Raw genomic sequence first — 14,518 nt, 5'->3', positions numbered from 1 at the left:
CCCTGGTGTCTCTGCTTGCCTGCAGGGTTACATGAAGCCGCTGAAGCAGCCGGAGAACTCCCTGCTGTGCGACCCTTCGCTGGTGGATGAGATCTTCGACCAGATCCCCGAGCTGCTGGAGCACCACGAGCAGTTCCTGGAGCAGATCCACGACTGCGTGCAGAACTGGCACGAGAAGCAGAAAGTGGGCGACCTCCTGGTGCAGTCGGTAGGTCCTGGCAGGGTGGTTCCCCCCGGGAATGCGGGTGTGCCCGCTCCTGGGCACAGCCCCGGAGCAGAGGTTTCAGAGCGGGAGGCAGGGGAGTGATGAAAGGATGGGCCAAGCAGGCCTGGGATGGAGAACAGGAGACAATCTCCAGGCCTGCTGTCTGCTTAGCATAAGGGTGGGAGCTGCTGCTCCCGGCTGGCTCTGCAGCTCCGCGTTTCTGCCTCGGGAGCACAAACGTCAGGGCTGAAAAATCGAGGTGGGCGGACAGTGAGCCCTCCGTGCGCCAGCCCAGAGCCAGAGTTAACCCTTGGGGCAGCTTCTTCCAGGCTCTCCCAGTATGGCCATGCTGGATCTAGCCCTGTTTTTCCCTCCCAGTTCTCCAAGGATGTGCTGGTGAACATCTACTCTGCCTACATCGATAACTTCCTCAATGCCAAGGATGCAGTCAGGATCGCCAAGGAAGCCCGGCCGGCTTTCATGAAGTTCCTGGAGGTGGGTCCTGGTTCCTCTCTCCACGGATCCTGGCCAAGATCTAGAGCCAGGCAGGATGGGAGTTAATGGGAGTAAATTTATTGCCAGACTGGGAATTTTCCCCCCGCCTTCTTGGTTTTTTTGCAAAGAGGGTCACTTGGGATGACCCAGAATCACTCCAGATGGTGTGGAAGGAAGTGGGCCAAAGCCAAAATGGGTGATCCTGGGTTGGTGGGAGGCTGGGTCCCTGCTGTGTCCCACCTAAGGGGCCCATCCCTGTCCCTCTCTGGTGTTTTGCAGCAAAGCATGCGGGAGAACAAGGAGAAGCAGGCCCTGTCCGACCTGATGATCAAGCCGGTGCAGAGGATCCCGCGATATGAGCTGCTGGTGAAGGTGGGTGACATGGGGGTGGCAGTGCCACACCGGGAGCAGGGGACACCATGGCTCTTTCAGGGCTCTCAGGTCTCTCCTGACCCCTTTTCCCACCCCTTGTCACAAAGTTGGTGTCCCCAGGTGTGCACCTGGCTCTGCCCTGCTGGAGATGGTCACTCTGAGGACTGTCACCCCGCTGCTCCCCCACTGCAGTCCCTTTACCCTCAGCCTTTCTGCTGGACGCTGCGGTGTCATTTTGGGACCAGTCCCATGGCCACCCCCTCCTTGGGGCTGGTCTCCATCCCCTGCAGCCAGAGCAGCGTGCGAGGGGCTCGGGCAATGACATTGCCGATGTCCAGGCTTTGCCAGAGGTGACACCCCGGCTCTGTCCCGCGGCAGGACCTGCTGAAGCACACGCCAGAGGACCACCCCGACCATCCTTTCCTCATCGACGCCCAGCGCAACATCAAGCAAGTGGCTGAGAGGATCAACAAGGGCATGAAGAGCGCAGAGGAGGTGGAGAGGAACGCTCGGATCGTGCAGGAGATCGAGTCCCACATCGAAGGGATGGAGGATGTATGTATGGGGGGGCCTTAGATGGGGTCAGTCTTGCCTTCTCCACAAAATGTCCTCATTTCTGCTCTTTCTGGGTCATGCCAGGCTGGGTGGCTTATTTTCTCCTCTGGGTCCTGCTTTCCCCATGCCTTGGTGGGCTCCTGGAAGGTTTGGGAAGGGACTGGGGTCCCAATTCTGAGCAGGGGGATTCAGGGGTGGGGATGAAGCCCATGAGGATGGGATGAAGCTCCCTGCCATGGCTTCCCACCCACGGGTCTCCTTGTCCCCACAGCTCCAGGCTCCGCTCCGCAGGTTCCTGCGCCAGGAGATGGTCGTGGAAGTGGTAAGAGCAGGGTCTGTGGGGCCATGGGACCACACACTGGGTGGGGCAGTGGGAGGCTGTGATTGCGGGTCCTGGGGTGCCTGTGTGCCCATGGGAAGCTACATATGGATGGATGGACGGATGGAGGGAACAGACAGATGGAAGGGCAAGGCAGCACATGGGGAAACTGAGGCAGGGCCCTCTCCCAGCACTGGCACAGAGGGAGGGATGGTCATTAACCCCCTGGTGTCTCCCACTGCCCCACAGAAGGCGGTGGGCGGGAAGAAGGACCGCTCCTTCTTCCTCTTCACGGACCTGCTGGTGTGCACCACGCTGAAACGCAAGTCAGGCTCGCTCCGCCGCAGCTCCATGAGCCTGTGAGTACCACCAGGCTTGGGGACAGCCCCTGGGTGTCCCTGCCAGCTGGCCTGGCTTTAGGGGGCTGTGGGTGTGGGTGCAGCTCGGCCATCCCCCCCAACCTCCCAGGTACACGGCGGCCAGCGTGATCGACACTGCCAGCAAGTACAAACTGCTCTGGAAGCTGCCCCTGGAGGACGTGGACATCGTCAAAGGTCTGTCACTGCCTGCTGGAGAGTCCCATCCCACCCAAAGCCTGTCAGTCCCCCCAGCCAGTGATGCCAGGGAGGGAGGGTTTAATGCTGTGCACATGTCCCCACACAGGTGCCTCGCAAGCCACCAACAGGGAGAGCATCCAGAAAAGCATCAGCCGCCTGGATGAAGACCTCAACACACTGGGGCAAGTCAGCAAGCTGTCAGAGACCCTCAGCTTCCCCCACCAGGTATGGGGATGGCGGCCCTGGAGCTGTCCCCTGGTCGGATACGTTCCCAGTGGGACCGCACAGGATGTCCTCAGCATGAGGAGAGAATATGTGGAAGGGCTGGTGGCCATGACTGTCCAGCCCTAAAGCCACAAAAGGGGTTGGAGCAGCCTCTGAAGGATGCCAGGGGATGGACAGGGGGATATCAGGCAGGTGGCTTGTGGTGGCCCATCCCTGAGAGCTGAAGCCTTGTCCCCATCCCCAGGGCCTGGATGACGTGATCAAGGACCTGATGGCCGCCATCCACCGGGAGCTGTCGGAGAAGCAGTCCCTGTCCTTCAGCATGGCCTTCCCCCCCAACAAGGTGGAGCTCAGCACCACCAAAGCTGATGGCACCGAGTCCTTCATCTTCGAGTTCCCCAACCCCGACGCCCGACTCGGCTTCGAGCAGGCCTTTGAGGACGCCAAGAAAAAGCTGGGTAACAGCGGGGGGGGAGGTGGACATGGTGGTGGGCTTGGCATCTCCCCCACCCTGCCTTGGTAGACCCCTTTCCTCCATCACTTCTACATCCTCCAATCTGATTTTCCCAGCTTCCAGCAAAAACTGCCTGGACCCGGAGTTCCTCAAAGCCATCCCCATCATGAAGACGCGGAGTGGGATGCAGGTACTCAGAGGCTGGGTTCAAGCATCCCACAGGTCCTCTCCATCCCAGATGCTGACAGCTCCTGCATCAGTCCTGAATAACCCAATCTTTTGCTCCCTTGCAGTTCTCCTGTGCTTCTCCCAGCCACGGCAGCCCGGAGAGCTCGCACGAGGTTTGGGTTTGCAACAGCGACGGCTACGTGGGGCAGGTTTGTCTGCTGAGCATCCGCAAGGAGCCCACGGTGGAGGCCTGCATCGCCGTCTGCTCCGCCAGGATCCTCTGCATCGCCTCCGTGCCCGGCCTCAAGCGCACCTACAGGTAGGACACCGCCCGGCCCCGCGGAGCCGGCGGGCGCGGGGCGATGCTGGAGCTGCTTCTCTCCCCTCCCCGGTCGCGGCAGGGAGCGTGCGGAGCCGCTGGGCAGCCCCTCGGCAGAGCTGGGCCCGGCGCAGCCGGAGGACGCGGGGCCGCAGCCGTGCCTGCACATCTCCATCTCGGGCTCGTCGCTGGAGCTCTCGGAGCCTGTGGACGGCGGCAACAGGGAGCTGGTGCCCTTTGACAGTGATGACACGGATGATGAGTCCTCGCCCAGTCCCTCTGGGACGCTGCAGAGCCAAGCCAGCCACTCCACCATCTCCTCCAGCTTCGGCAGTGAGTCCTCCCCAGCCTCTGCTTAGGGAAAAATACACTTTTTAGCCCCACAATTACGGGCAGCTCCATTGTTTTGGCCTCTCTGCCTTGTGTTCCTCGGGGAATCTGCAGGTGGAGGCTTTTGAGCCTGGGAAAAGAGATGTTGAGAGGCATCAGCCCAGCACTGGTACTGGAATGAGGGGGCTTTGGGTAAATCCTTGTGGGTTTCGGGCCTCAGCATCCTTATGCCCTCCCCTGGGCTTGACATCACCCCCAGTCTCTTCCCCATGACTTTGGAGGGTGTTGGATGGTCATGGTCTGACCCCTTCCTTCTTCCTCCTCCTCCTCCTCCACAGATGAAGAGATTCCGAGCTGCAAGGAGGCAACAGTGGAGACGACGAGCTCAGAGGAAGAGCAGGAGCCCAGCTTCATGCCCATCGCTGGCACCTACGGGCAGAACCGGCACGGTGAGAGCCCCACGGACGGGCGGGCCCTGCGCCGCTCCAGCCGCGGCTCCTTCACCCGCGGCAGCCTCGAGGACCTGCTCAGCCTTGACCCCGAAGCCCATCAGAGCTCCATGTGGCTGGGCACCGAGGATGGCTGGTACGGCACCGGGATGGGAATTCCCACATGGGGAGGGAGCCAATCCTGGGTGAGCCTGAAGCTTTGCTCTCCTCCTGCAGCATCCATGTGTACCAGTCCTCGGACAACATCCGGAACAGGAAGAACAGCATGAAGATGCAACACGCTGCCGCTGTCATGTGCATCCTGTAAGTGGGGAAGGGGGACTTTCAGCTCTGGGGGAGCCAGAGCAAGGGGGTTTGGGGTGGCTGAGCAGGCTCGGCAGCTGGATGTCAAAGGCGGTCTGTCCCCACAGGTACCTGGATAACCAGGTTTTTGTGTCGTTGGCCAACGGGGAGCTCGTGGTGTACCAGCGGGAAGCAGGTGAGGTTGGATTTGGGACATCAAAAATGCAGCCCCAAAGTGGTGGCTGTTGGGGGGTGGCTTGGGCAACCCCCTGGGGAGGGATGCTCAGGGTGGCTTCCTTGCTTCCATGGAAAGGGACATCCCTGGAGGGATGCTGGAGACACCAAAATCAGAGGCAGGTGGAGGTGGGCATCCTTTTCCTGGTCCCTGCCTGCCACTGGAACCGCATGGTGACATCAGTTTGTGTCCCCTCTGAGGGCTGACCTGGGAGAGAGTTGTCTTCTGCCACTGCACCCCATCGTCTGTATCGAGTTGGACTTTTTCTGGGAATGCTTTAACTACCCACCCCACTCTCCCCACACTCATAGGCCGCTTCTGGGACCCCCAAAACTCCAAGTCCCTGTCCCTGGGCTCACCGGGGAGCCCCATTACCAAGATGGTGGCAGTGGCAGGGAAGCTCTGGTGTGGCTGCCAAAACCGAGTCATCGTCCTCAACACCACCACGCTGGCACAGGAGGTACCGTGGGCGCCGGCGGGAGGGCGCGGTGGGAGGTGTGACGAGCATCGGTGGCATCACCGCGGCACCGCTGTGGCTCTGTCCCCTGCAGCACACGCTCCAGGTGGGGCAGGACGGCGGGCGCAGCGTCACCTGCATGGTGAGCGCGGGCACGGGCGTGTGGGTCGCGCTGCAGGGCAGCGCCCAGGTCCGGCTGTACCACGCCACCACCTACGAGCAGCTGGCAGAGGCAGACATCACCCCCCCGGTGCACAAGATGCTCGCCGGTAAGTGCCACCCGTGACACCGCTCCAGTGGGTGCCAGCGCCGGCTCCAGGGGGTGCCAGCGCCCCTGGAAAATGCCCCGCAGCATCTGGCGCCACCAGCCAGGGGGGTTGTGGGGTCCCTTCCCCATGTGCCATGTGCCACAGATACCCCTGGGAACGGACCCCTGTGGGTTGTGGGTTCCAGCCCCGTGCCGGGCAGGATAAGGCGCTGATGGTCGGGATGCTCGGCAGGCTCGGATGCCATTATCCGGCAGCACAAGGCCGCCTGCCTGCGGATCACGGCTCTCCTGGTGTGCAAGGACTTGCTGTGGATTGGGACCAGCGCCGGCGTGGTGCTGACCCTGTCGGTCTCAGCCAAGGCAGCCCCCACGTTGGTGGGGCTGTCCCAGGGTCACACCGGCCACGTCCGCTTCCTCACGGCCATCGAGCTGCCCGACGGCTTTGATGTCCTCTTCCCGCTGCCCAGGGACACGGGTAGGTGGGATGAGTGGCATGTCCCAATCACGACACGTTTCAGGAGCAGTGCATAGTGTTGTGGGGCTGGGAATGCTGTTCCGGATGACCAGGAGTAGCCTTGAAATGTTGTCGGAGTCCTTGTTCCATCCTTCCCTTGTTAAAATCCAGGGTGAAAAATTGGCAGTGGAGGGTGGGGGAAGTTGGATGCTAAACTGCCCTCCACCAGCATGAGCAACCCCAGATTTCGCAGGGAGACCCAAATTCCCATGGGGAAATCCCTGTGTGGGGTGTCACCCAGCCCAGCTCCAAGCCTGGGGTGGGATGGGGAGAAGAAGGAGATGGGACAGGGGCTAGCAGTTTTGAAGGGAGGAGCTAGCATGGGTTGCAGGGGCCAGTTTGGGGTGGGAGGGGCTATTGGGATGAGAGGAGTTTTTTGGGGCCAGGATGTGGTACCTGGGAAAGTGGTGGAGGGGTGATGCTGAGCTGCTGCTGGTGGGGTGCTGGAGGGGACCAGCGGAGTCGCGGGGGCACAGGTGACAGCCTTCGGGGTTCTGCGCTTGGCAGGGGCCGAGAAGCCGAGTGAGGCCGAGAAACGAGACGCATCCCGCCCGCGTGCCCCCGCCCTGGCCCTGTCCAAGCCCAAGATGTTGGTGATCAGCGGCGGGGACGGCTACGAGGATTTCCGGCTGACGAGCAGCAGCGAGACCGTGGGCCGGGACGACAGCACCAACCACCTCCTCCTCTGGAGAGCGTGACCAGCCACGGCCCCCCCGGGCCGCCCCGGCCAGGACGGGCGGTGCTGGCCCCCCTGTGCGCAGAGGGGGGTCCCGGCCCCCTCCCCACCGCCCCCCGCCCCAGCACCTCTCATCTCCAACCCGGCTGCTCTCTGTGTGCTCGGGGTTGGGGGGGTGAGCCCCGGTCCTCCCGCCGTCCCCCCGGCCGCCGCACTGGACTCGGGGGGGGGACACACAGCGCTTCGGGGGCCTCCGGAAGATGGGGAGGGGGCGGGTGTTTGCTTGGGAAGGCGCGGAGGAGGAAGACGTTACCGAGCATCCCTGGGGACCGGCCGGAGGATGCCCAACAGCCAGGAACCTGCCTTGCTCTCCGGTTTTGTGTGTGCCTGCTTCACGGGGCGGGGGGGCGCGGCCCTGCCACCCCCCCGGCCCCCGGGACCCCCGGCCACGCCGCGGGACCACCCCAGGGACAATTCGCCCGCGGTGTCCCCCCCGGCCCGGGCCTCCCGCTAACCCGCTCGCTCCATCGCCAGCACCCAGATAGCTCTGTTTGTTTGTTCGTTTGTTTTAAATATATATATATATTATATATATATAAACATCCTTATTTATTGGGGGGGTTTGGGGGCATCAGGAGCACCATCACCTCGCTGCCAGTCCCTCCACTCCGGAGCTGGGGGATTAAAACTCCCGGTTCATCGCCCTGAGGGAGAGCCTGACCCCACTGGTGGAGCTGGACCACGCTGGTGGCGGCGGGGAGCTGATGGAAGGGAGGTGGGAAGGAAATCGCCCCCCCCCTCCTTCTCTGTGATTCCCAGGGGGATTTCGCAGCCTGGGAAGTGGGGGAAGGCGCTGCTGCCATTTGAAGCATCTCTGGACGAGAACAATCATCTTCACATTCCCTGCCAGCCACCAGGGCTGTCCCCCCACCCTTAAAATGGAGTGACAGTGTGGGGGACCCTAAAAATGAGGCTCTGCTGGACCAACCCTCCCCCATTTGCCCTTTTTCTCCCCCTTTTTCCTGCTTTCACCTCAGGACGCAGGCGAGAGCAGTGCTCCCAGACTGGGACACCCTGTTGTCCCCATGGGAGACGTGACAACCGTGGTGGCAGGGATGAATCAGGGTGTCCCCAATCCCACACAGCTGGGTGAGTGACGGGAATGCTGCCATCCCACATGGAGCCATCCGTCTGTCCGTCAGCAGGGTGAGTGGGTGTGTGCTATAATTGGGATGATGAGGATATTTTGGGAAAGGGTGGGGGGAGGATTTCGGTCACTTGGGGGCTCTTTGTTATTAAAGGTCACCCGTGCCGGAATGATCCCAGCGTGGTCTCATCCTTCACCTCGGGATGGGGTGGCAGGGACAGGGTGAGGACGGGCACGGCTCCCACCGCCCATTGGCGTCACTGGGAATGTCACCCACCGGTGCCACTGGTGATGAAGACCCCCGGGGGGAGGAAGAAACTGTTTCCGCTACTGGGGTTCAGTTATTCTGTCCTGGATAACCCTGAGGGGGATATCGGGATATCCATCCCGTGTGCCACAGCGCATCGGGATGTGGCACTCCCTGGCTGGACAAATGGGACACCTGACAGCTAGAATAGGGGACACCAGGTCGTCCTGGGGAAAACTGAGAGGAACAGAGGGAACACCCGGCCTGACTGCAACAGGGTGTCCCCACTGTGCGAAAACTGTCCCCCCTAGGGAACAGGACAAGGACAAGGCGCGGCATGCTGTAGGACAGGTAGGAAAGCGGGGTGCAGCACTCCTGGGTGCTCCCTGGGAGTCCATTTGGGGGAGAAAAAAAACCCCTTTTTTTTTTTTTAAATTTCCTGCTGGGCACGTAAAACCCACCCCGATGAGATTGTTCCCGTTTCCCCCCCCCAACCCCTCCGCGGGTGGGATGAAGCCCATCCCCTACAAATCCCGCCCCCGGCCAGGTTCCCGTCCGTAATTCCCGCAATTCCCGCCTCGGCCGGCAGGGGGCGCTGCCGGGGGCGCTGCCGGGGGCGCGGTCTCGGCGTGTGACGTCACAAGAGCGGGCGGGGCTCGCGGAGCCGCGCGCCCGCGGGTTCATTCATGAGGAGGAGGCGCGACCGACGGGGCGGCCCCGGGGGGAGCCCAGGGGCTCCGCGGCGGGGACAGGTAAGGGACACCCCGGCACAGGGACACCCCCGCACAGGGACACCCCCTCTGCCCGGGGCGGCTCGGATTATTCCGCCTTAAAGGGTTATTCCCCCATGGGGGGGTCTGGGGTTGGGGTTTCTGCAGCTTTGGGTTGCGCAAGGAGAGGGCCCGGTGCTTTTTGGGATGCTCGACCCCCGCTTTGCACTAAAAGAGGTGGGCAGTGTTGTTGTCTTGGGCTTATCCCTAAAGTGGGGCACGGGGGGAGCTCCGCCTGGAGCGGGATGCGCTGGGGAGAGCTCCGCGGGTCCGGGAGGCTGCGGCTGCTGCAGCGCCAAAGTAGGTTAAAATAAAGGGGGGAGAGGAGGAAAAAGTAGGTTAAGGAATACTCACCTCCAGCTGCCTGGGAAAAGGGTAGGAACCGTGTCGGGTCTCTCTTTTTTTTTTGCCAGAGCTGGAAAATCCCAGGGCTCGGAGCCAAAGGGCTGCATCAGCCGGGATGCTGCGGTGCCGGGCTGCACCCCGAGACGGGGCCGGGACGTGCCGCTGCCGCGGCTGTGCGCGGCCCCTGCGCGGCCCCTGCGCTGCCCCCGGCATCATTTGACTTTAATGCTGGAATTCTGTGGCGGCTCGGTTGTTCCCAGAGCTCCGATGGGGCCCGGGGGGTGCGATGATTTCGCTCCATCTGCCGGACAATCCCCTCCTTGTTCCAGGCTGTCTCCAGCAGCTGCTCCCCAAAGTTTTTCCGAACAGTTGCTCCTTTTTCCCTCTGTTTGTCTGCAGCAGCCATCGGCTGAAACCCTGTTCCCCCACAGGGAGGGGAAACCCTCGCTGGAATCCCAGCGGGCAGTTTTAGGTTACAGGCTGTATTAAGGGGAATAAAGGGCTCGTGTGACCCGGAGGGATTTGGGGAGGTTTCCAAAACCAAGTCGCCTTTTCTGGTATATTGGCATTGATGCACCAGTCAGGTGGAGTACGGGGGTGGTGGAGCTTGGAGTGTCCTCAAAAGCAGCCAGGTGTGGCACTGGTGGGGTTATTTTTTGGTTTCCTCTGGTTCTTGGAGGGGCAAATCCTGTCGATTTTAGGAGTGTGTGAGGGCAGCTGGGCATTCCAGCATCACCAGCTGAAGATTTGTGCCTGCATCCCCCAGCCCCACCTGGGATCGCCCCAAGCTGCCCCCAGCCCTGGGATGGCTGTGACTGGGCAAAGCCCCAGTGCCAACCAGGAGCTGGCACCCTCTGGTCCCTGCATCTCCTCCATCCCCATGGCAGCGTCTTGGGCATCTGAGGGATGTCCTTAATCCTTAGATTAAGATTGGTCTCAGATCCACTTTATGCCTGCTCCTGGTGGTGTTTAGATCCAGTTATCATGATCTGGAATGCACTGGTGAGCCAGGATGCTCGTGGTCCCTCAGCCGTGGTGGGACCTCCCTGTCCCCTCCTGAGGCCATTTCTTCTCCAGCAGAGCAGGTTCCCAAACAACTCGGTGTGTCCCTAAAGTGCTTGAACTCCATCGCCCCAGAGGATTAAAATGCTTCATGTTAGGCTTAAACTCGAGTTTATTAGTGCTGGATTAGAGGGTGGAGAGCTCACACGAGTATGCTGGAGAGGCGCATCCCAAATCCCAGGGAGATTCAGGACCTGGGCTGGCTGGCTCCATGCTGGCATCCTCAAGGGGTGCTCCTGTACTGGGAGCTACTGGAGGGAACTGGAGCATGGAGGATGCTCATTTCAGGTTGTGCCATCATGTCCCAGTCCATGTCCTGTGAACACCCAGCTCAGCCCCGCTCGCCACCAGGACCCCCCTCATGTGTAACTGGCTGCATCTCGGGGTGGTGCCGGCCACTAATTAGGAGAAACTCGTCAGGCACAGGCTGTAACGAAGCTCTGCCGGGGCTCTCACAGGACCGTGACGACCAGGGGGGAATTTCCATGCGGGCAGCAGGATTTCCATGTGGAGGCTGGATCCGGGTTTGGGTTGTTATTTATTTGTTCCTTCCTTCCTTCCCATGTGCTGTCAGCATAGATTTTAATTTTAACAGTCAATTGCTGGGCCCAAAGAGGGGGGATGAGACTCTGGGAAGCACCTTTTGTTTTGTCCCAGTTTTTATTTAAATACTTCTTAATTTTTTTAGTGGCTTCACTTCCTTGTGACAGATGCAAGAGGATTTCCTCCGGAGCAGGAAGAACCTTTCTTTGACGTTTTTCAGCATCATCTGCTCCTTACCCTGCTCCTTGCATGAATGGTGTGGCTCCACGGCTGAGGTTGGTCCCTCTCCAGTTTGGGATGGAGCTGGGATCTCCAAGGGAAGGGGTGATGCCGGGCATTCCATGAAATCCCTAAAAAAACTTCCTGGGGGATGGTTCAGGACTGCTGCTGTAGGGATATTTAGGCAGATGCCTTGGAGCATCCCACTGGGGAGGAAAAGGGCCCCCACGTTACTTTTCCAGTGGGGTTTTCCCTGGATGATGACCCCAGTGCTCTCCCTTGGGCAGGTCTCCCCTGGTGATGAAGAGGAGCGGGATGCACTGGTGGCTTGTCACCATCCTGGGGGTGAGTATGGCCTCGTCTGCCCCATCCCACCCCTCTGCTTCTCTGATGCTCAAACACCACCCCATAGCCGTATAGGACATGGGGATGGGTTTGCATCCATCGTGGTGCATCCAGTGGGTTCATACCCCACACGCCACTGGTGAAGGGGGTCCACTGGCTGTGGGGCAAGCGAGAGGGTGGCACCCATGGCATCACCTGTGACAGGATGGCATCTGCCACAGTGCCACCGGAGCCACACCACTGCCGGCACAGGCTGCGGGGGAGCCGCGGCAGCCGGCACTGAGCGCTCTGATCCTCCCCCAGGTGCTGAGCAGACCTGCCCAGGGGGCCGGGAGCTGCAGTCCCCCGGCGCGGGGGCCAGCGGGATGCCCGCCCGGAGAGGAGCCCACCGGGGTAAGCCGTGCCCACCCGCGGCACCTCCACCCGGAGGGAAGGTGCGGGGCCCGCCCGTCGCTCACCCCCCTTTCCCTCACCGCAGGATCCAGCGGGGACGTGCCGAGCTTGTCCCCCCGGCACCTTCTCCCTGGGGGACGCGTCCTGCGCCGCCCACACCCAGTGCGGCGCCGGGAACAGGATCCTGGTGGCAGCGGGGACAGCGGCGAGCGACAGCCGGTGCGGAGCCTGCCTGCCGGGGTGAGCCCAGCCGGGGGGACGGCGAGCCCAGCCCCGCCCTCGCTCGGGCCGTGTCCTGACACTCCCCTCCCACCCCGCAGGTTTCACAGCCCTGGAGGGGAGAGGGAGCCCCGGGGCCGGTGCCTGCCCTGCGCCGCTGCTCCCCGCGGCACCCCGGGGTGCCCAGGTGGGTGCTCGAGCCGGAGGTGTCACCCCGGGGCTGGGGGTGATGGAGGAGCTTGTGCCGGCCCTCGCCCCGGGGACGCCACCCGGGATCTGTCCCCCCTAGGGATGGGGCACGATGTCCTGCTGGGATCACCTGCAGCTGAGGACACCTCTGCTCATGACACACGTGGCTTCTGCTTCCCTGGTGTAGGGCTCCTGGGGGAACGGGATTTAATCCCAACAAAGCCCCTCTCTGAGGCTCATACCGTGCCTCCTTGCAGGCCACCGGAGAGCCCGCAGCCCCAAAATGCCGGGCCGGGCACTGGGAATCAACGGGACGCGGGTGACCCTGCTGGGTGAGGAAGAGGAGGAGGCGGCAGCAGCACAGGCGGCCGTGCTGACCATTGTCCCGGTCTTCTGTGCCATGGGATTGCTGGGAATCCTGGTCTGCAACCTGCTGAAGAAGAAGGGTTATCACTGCACTGCCAGCAAGGAGCCCCAGCCTGGCGGCACCGGTGAGCCCCGGTTGGGCTGTGACACCTTTGGTGATCCCACACCCATCTCCTCTCGCTCAGCCCATTCCTGTGGCTCCTGGTCCTCACTGTCCCAGGGCATCCCGCTTGTCCTTGGGGTGCCTTATGCCCCATCACCGAGTTTTCCCTAACTTCTGCCTCCAGGTCCCAGCTCCATCTACCAGCTGGAGGATGCCAACGAGGACACCATCGGGGTGCTGGTGCGGCTGATCACGGAGAAGAAAGGTCAGGGGGTCCCTGGGAAGGGGGAAGAGGGGGTGACCTGGGCCAGAGCCCCATGACCCGCAACTCCTTGGTGTCTTCCCACACACAGAAAATGCAGCGGCGCTGGAGGAGCTGCTGAAGGAGCATCAGAGGCAACAGCTGATGCCACCGAGCTGTGCCCCCCTCAATAAGTAAGAGTCCCCCTAAGGCTGCACTGAGGACCCCTCATGGTGGGACCACCCCCACACTGATGGCATCTCCCCCCTCCCCAGGCTGCACCTCCTGCCTCAGTTTCCCCCCACCTGCCACCACCAGCAGCACCTGCACACAGTGCAGGGACCGGCCCCGTGCGCCCGCTGCAGCCAGAAGTGGCCCGAGGTGCTGCCATCGCTCAGTGCCACCAAGGTCCCCAAACCCAGAGCTCATCCCAGCGAGGTGACCATCCTCTCCATTGGCAGGTAAGCAGGGACACCCCCTGGTGTGTATCCCCTCTGCAAGGGGGGACAGGCTGACGTGATGCTCTCCAACAGGTTCCGGGTGTCCCGGATCCCTGAGATGAGGAGCGAGGCAGGGGGAGAGCCCCTCCGTGGTCCCCTCCCCGCCGGCAGCGGGATGTGACCCCCGTGGCTGAACAGCACCGACGGCCCCACGAGGTGAGGGGGTGTGCAGGGAGGGTGGTGGGGAGCCCTGGGGGCCCTTCCTGGAGAAAGGGGTTCTGAAGGCTGGAGGATGGAGCATTAGCGCTGTAGGGACACAGCGTTAACACTGTGGGGACAGCGAGGCAGGAGCGAGGGGGTGTCCCACGCCGCAGGGTGCTGGCAGGGCCTGGCACAGGGTGGCACGGCCGGGGGCTGCTCCGTGACTCATGGGCAGCTGCACGGGCTCACGTGCCCTCGCTCACGTCCCCCCATCCCCTCCTCCAGCAGCGCTGCTGCTGTGACCATCCAGCTCTGGCCCCCTTCCGACAAGGACACTGAGGGGCTGGAGCATGTCCAGGGAAGGGAACAGAGCTGGGAAGGGAATGGAGCCCCAGGAGCGGCTGAGGGAGCTGGGAAAGGGGCTCAGCCTGGAGCAAAGGAGGCTCAGGGGGGACCTTGTGGCTCTGCACAAGTCCCTGACAGGAGGGGGCAGCCGGGGGGGTCAGGCTCTGCTCCCAGGGAACAGGGACAGGAGGAGAGGGAATGGCCTCAGGCTGGGCCAGGGAGGGGCAGGTTGGGAAGTGCCAGCCATGGATGAGTGACACCGAGTGACTCCTGCCACCCTGGGTGGTGCAAAGGGCCCAATCCAGGCTCACCTGTGGTACATCCCTTGTCCTCCACAGCAGGCACCTCCACAGGGGTCAGTGACAGCCACAAAGACCCCGTGGAGGGGATGGAGGACACTGGGCATTGTCTCGCTCAGAGCTGTGAAGTGCTGGAGGTGGCAGCTCAGCTTCTGCTCCTGCCA

General features: G+C 62.2%; 2 protein-coding genes across 2 annotated transcripts in view; both read left to right on the top strand.

Annotated features, from left to right (window-relative positions):
- Positions 1-7,419, top strand: part of ARHGEF17 (Rho guanine nucleotide exchange factor 17) — a gene marked incomplete at its 5' end in the record, with an annotated part of 28,702 nt that extends 21,283 nt beyond the window's left edge. Inside the window, 19 exons of the mRNA XM_082279199.1 lie at positions 26-208; positions 584-700; positions 980-1,072; positions 1,451-1,627; positions 1,899-1,949; positions 2,196-2,305; positions 2,415-2,500; positions 2,610-2,728; positions 2,973-3,186; positions 3,299-3,372; positions 3,476-3,669; positions 3,752-4,002; positions 4,338-4,584; positions 4,665-4,751; positions 4,859-4,926; positions 5,277-5,425; positions 5,517-5,691; positions 5,923-6,165; positions 6,712-7,419. Coding sequence (XP_082135325.1) covers positions 26-208; positions 584-700; positions 980-1,072; positions 1,451-1,627; positions 1,899-1,949; positions 2,196-2,305; positions 2,415-2,500; positions 2,610-2,728; positions 2,973-3,186; positions 3,299-3,372; positions 3,476-3,669; positions 3,752-4,002; positions 4,338-4,584; positions 4,665-4,751; positions 4,859-4,926; positions 5,277-5,425; positions 5,517-5,691; positions 5,923-6,165; positions 6,712-6,902 — 2,829 coding nt within the window. The 3' untranslated portion in view covers positions 6,903-7,419. The remainder of the gene's footprint in view (positions 1-25; positions 209-583; positions 701-979; positions 1,073-1,450; positions 1,628-1,898; positions 1,950-2,195; positions 2,306-2,414; positions 2,501-2,609; positions 2,729-2,972; positions 3,187-3,298; positions 3,373-3,475; positions 3,670-3,751; positions 4,003-4,337; positions 4,585-4,664; positions 4,752-4,858; positions 4,927-5,276; positions 5,426-5,516; positions 5,692-5,922; positions 6,166-6,711) is intronic.
- A 3,736-nt stretch (positions 7,420-11,155) lies between these two features.
- On the top strand, positions 11,156-13,690 carry RELT (RELT TNF receptor; the record flags this gene model as incomplete). Its single annotated transcript, XM_082277880.1, has 10 exons — positions 11,156-11,269; positions 11,501-11,558; positions 11,862-11,951; positions 12,037-12,191; positions 12,272-12,357; positions 12,617-12,850; positions 13,013-13,093; positions 13,182-13,263; positions 13,345-13,530; positions 13,603-13,690. The coding sequence occupies exons 1-10, from the start codon at positions 11,244-11,246 to the stop codon at positions 13,688-13,690; spliced, it is 1,086 nt and encodes a 361-aa protein (XP_082134006.1). The 5' UTR covers positions 11,156-11,243.
- Positions 13,691-14,518: the final 828 nt, after the last annotated feature.

Source organism: Coloeus monedula (assembly GCF_965178545.1).
Source record: "Coloeus monedula genome assembly, chromosome: 3".
Classification (NCBI taxonomy): Eukaryota; Metazoa; Chordata; class Aves; order Passeriformes; family Corvidae; genus Coloeus; species Coloeus monedula.
Note: the sequence above shows the minus strand (reverse complement) of the source record. Positions and strands in the feature narration are given on the sequence as shown.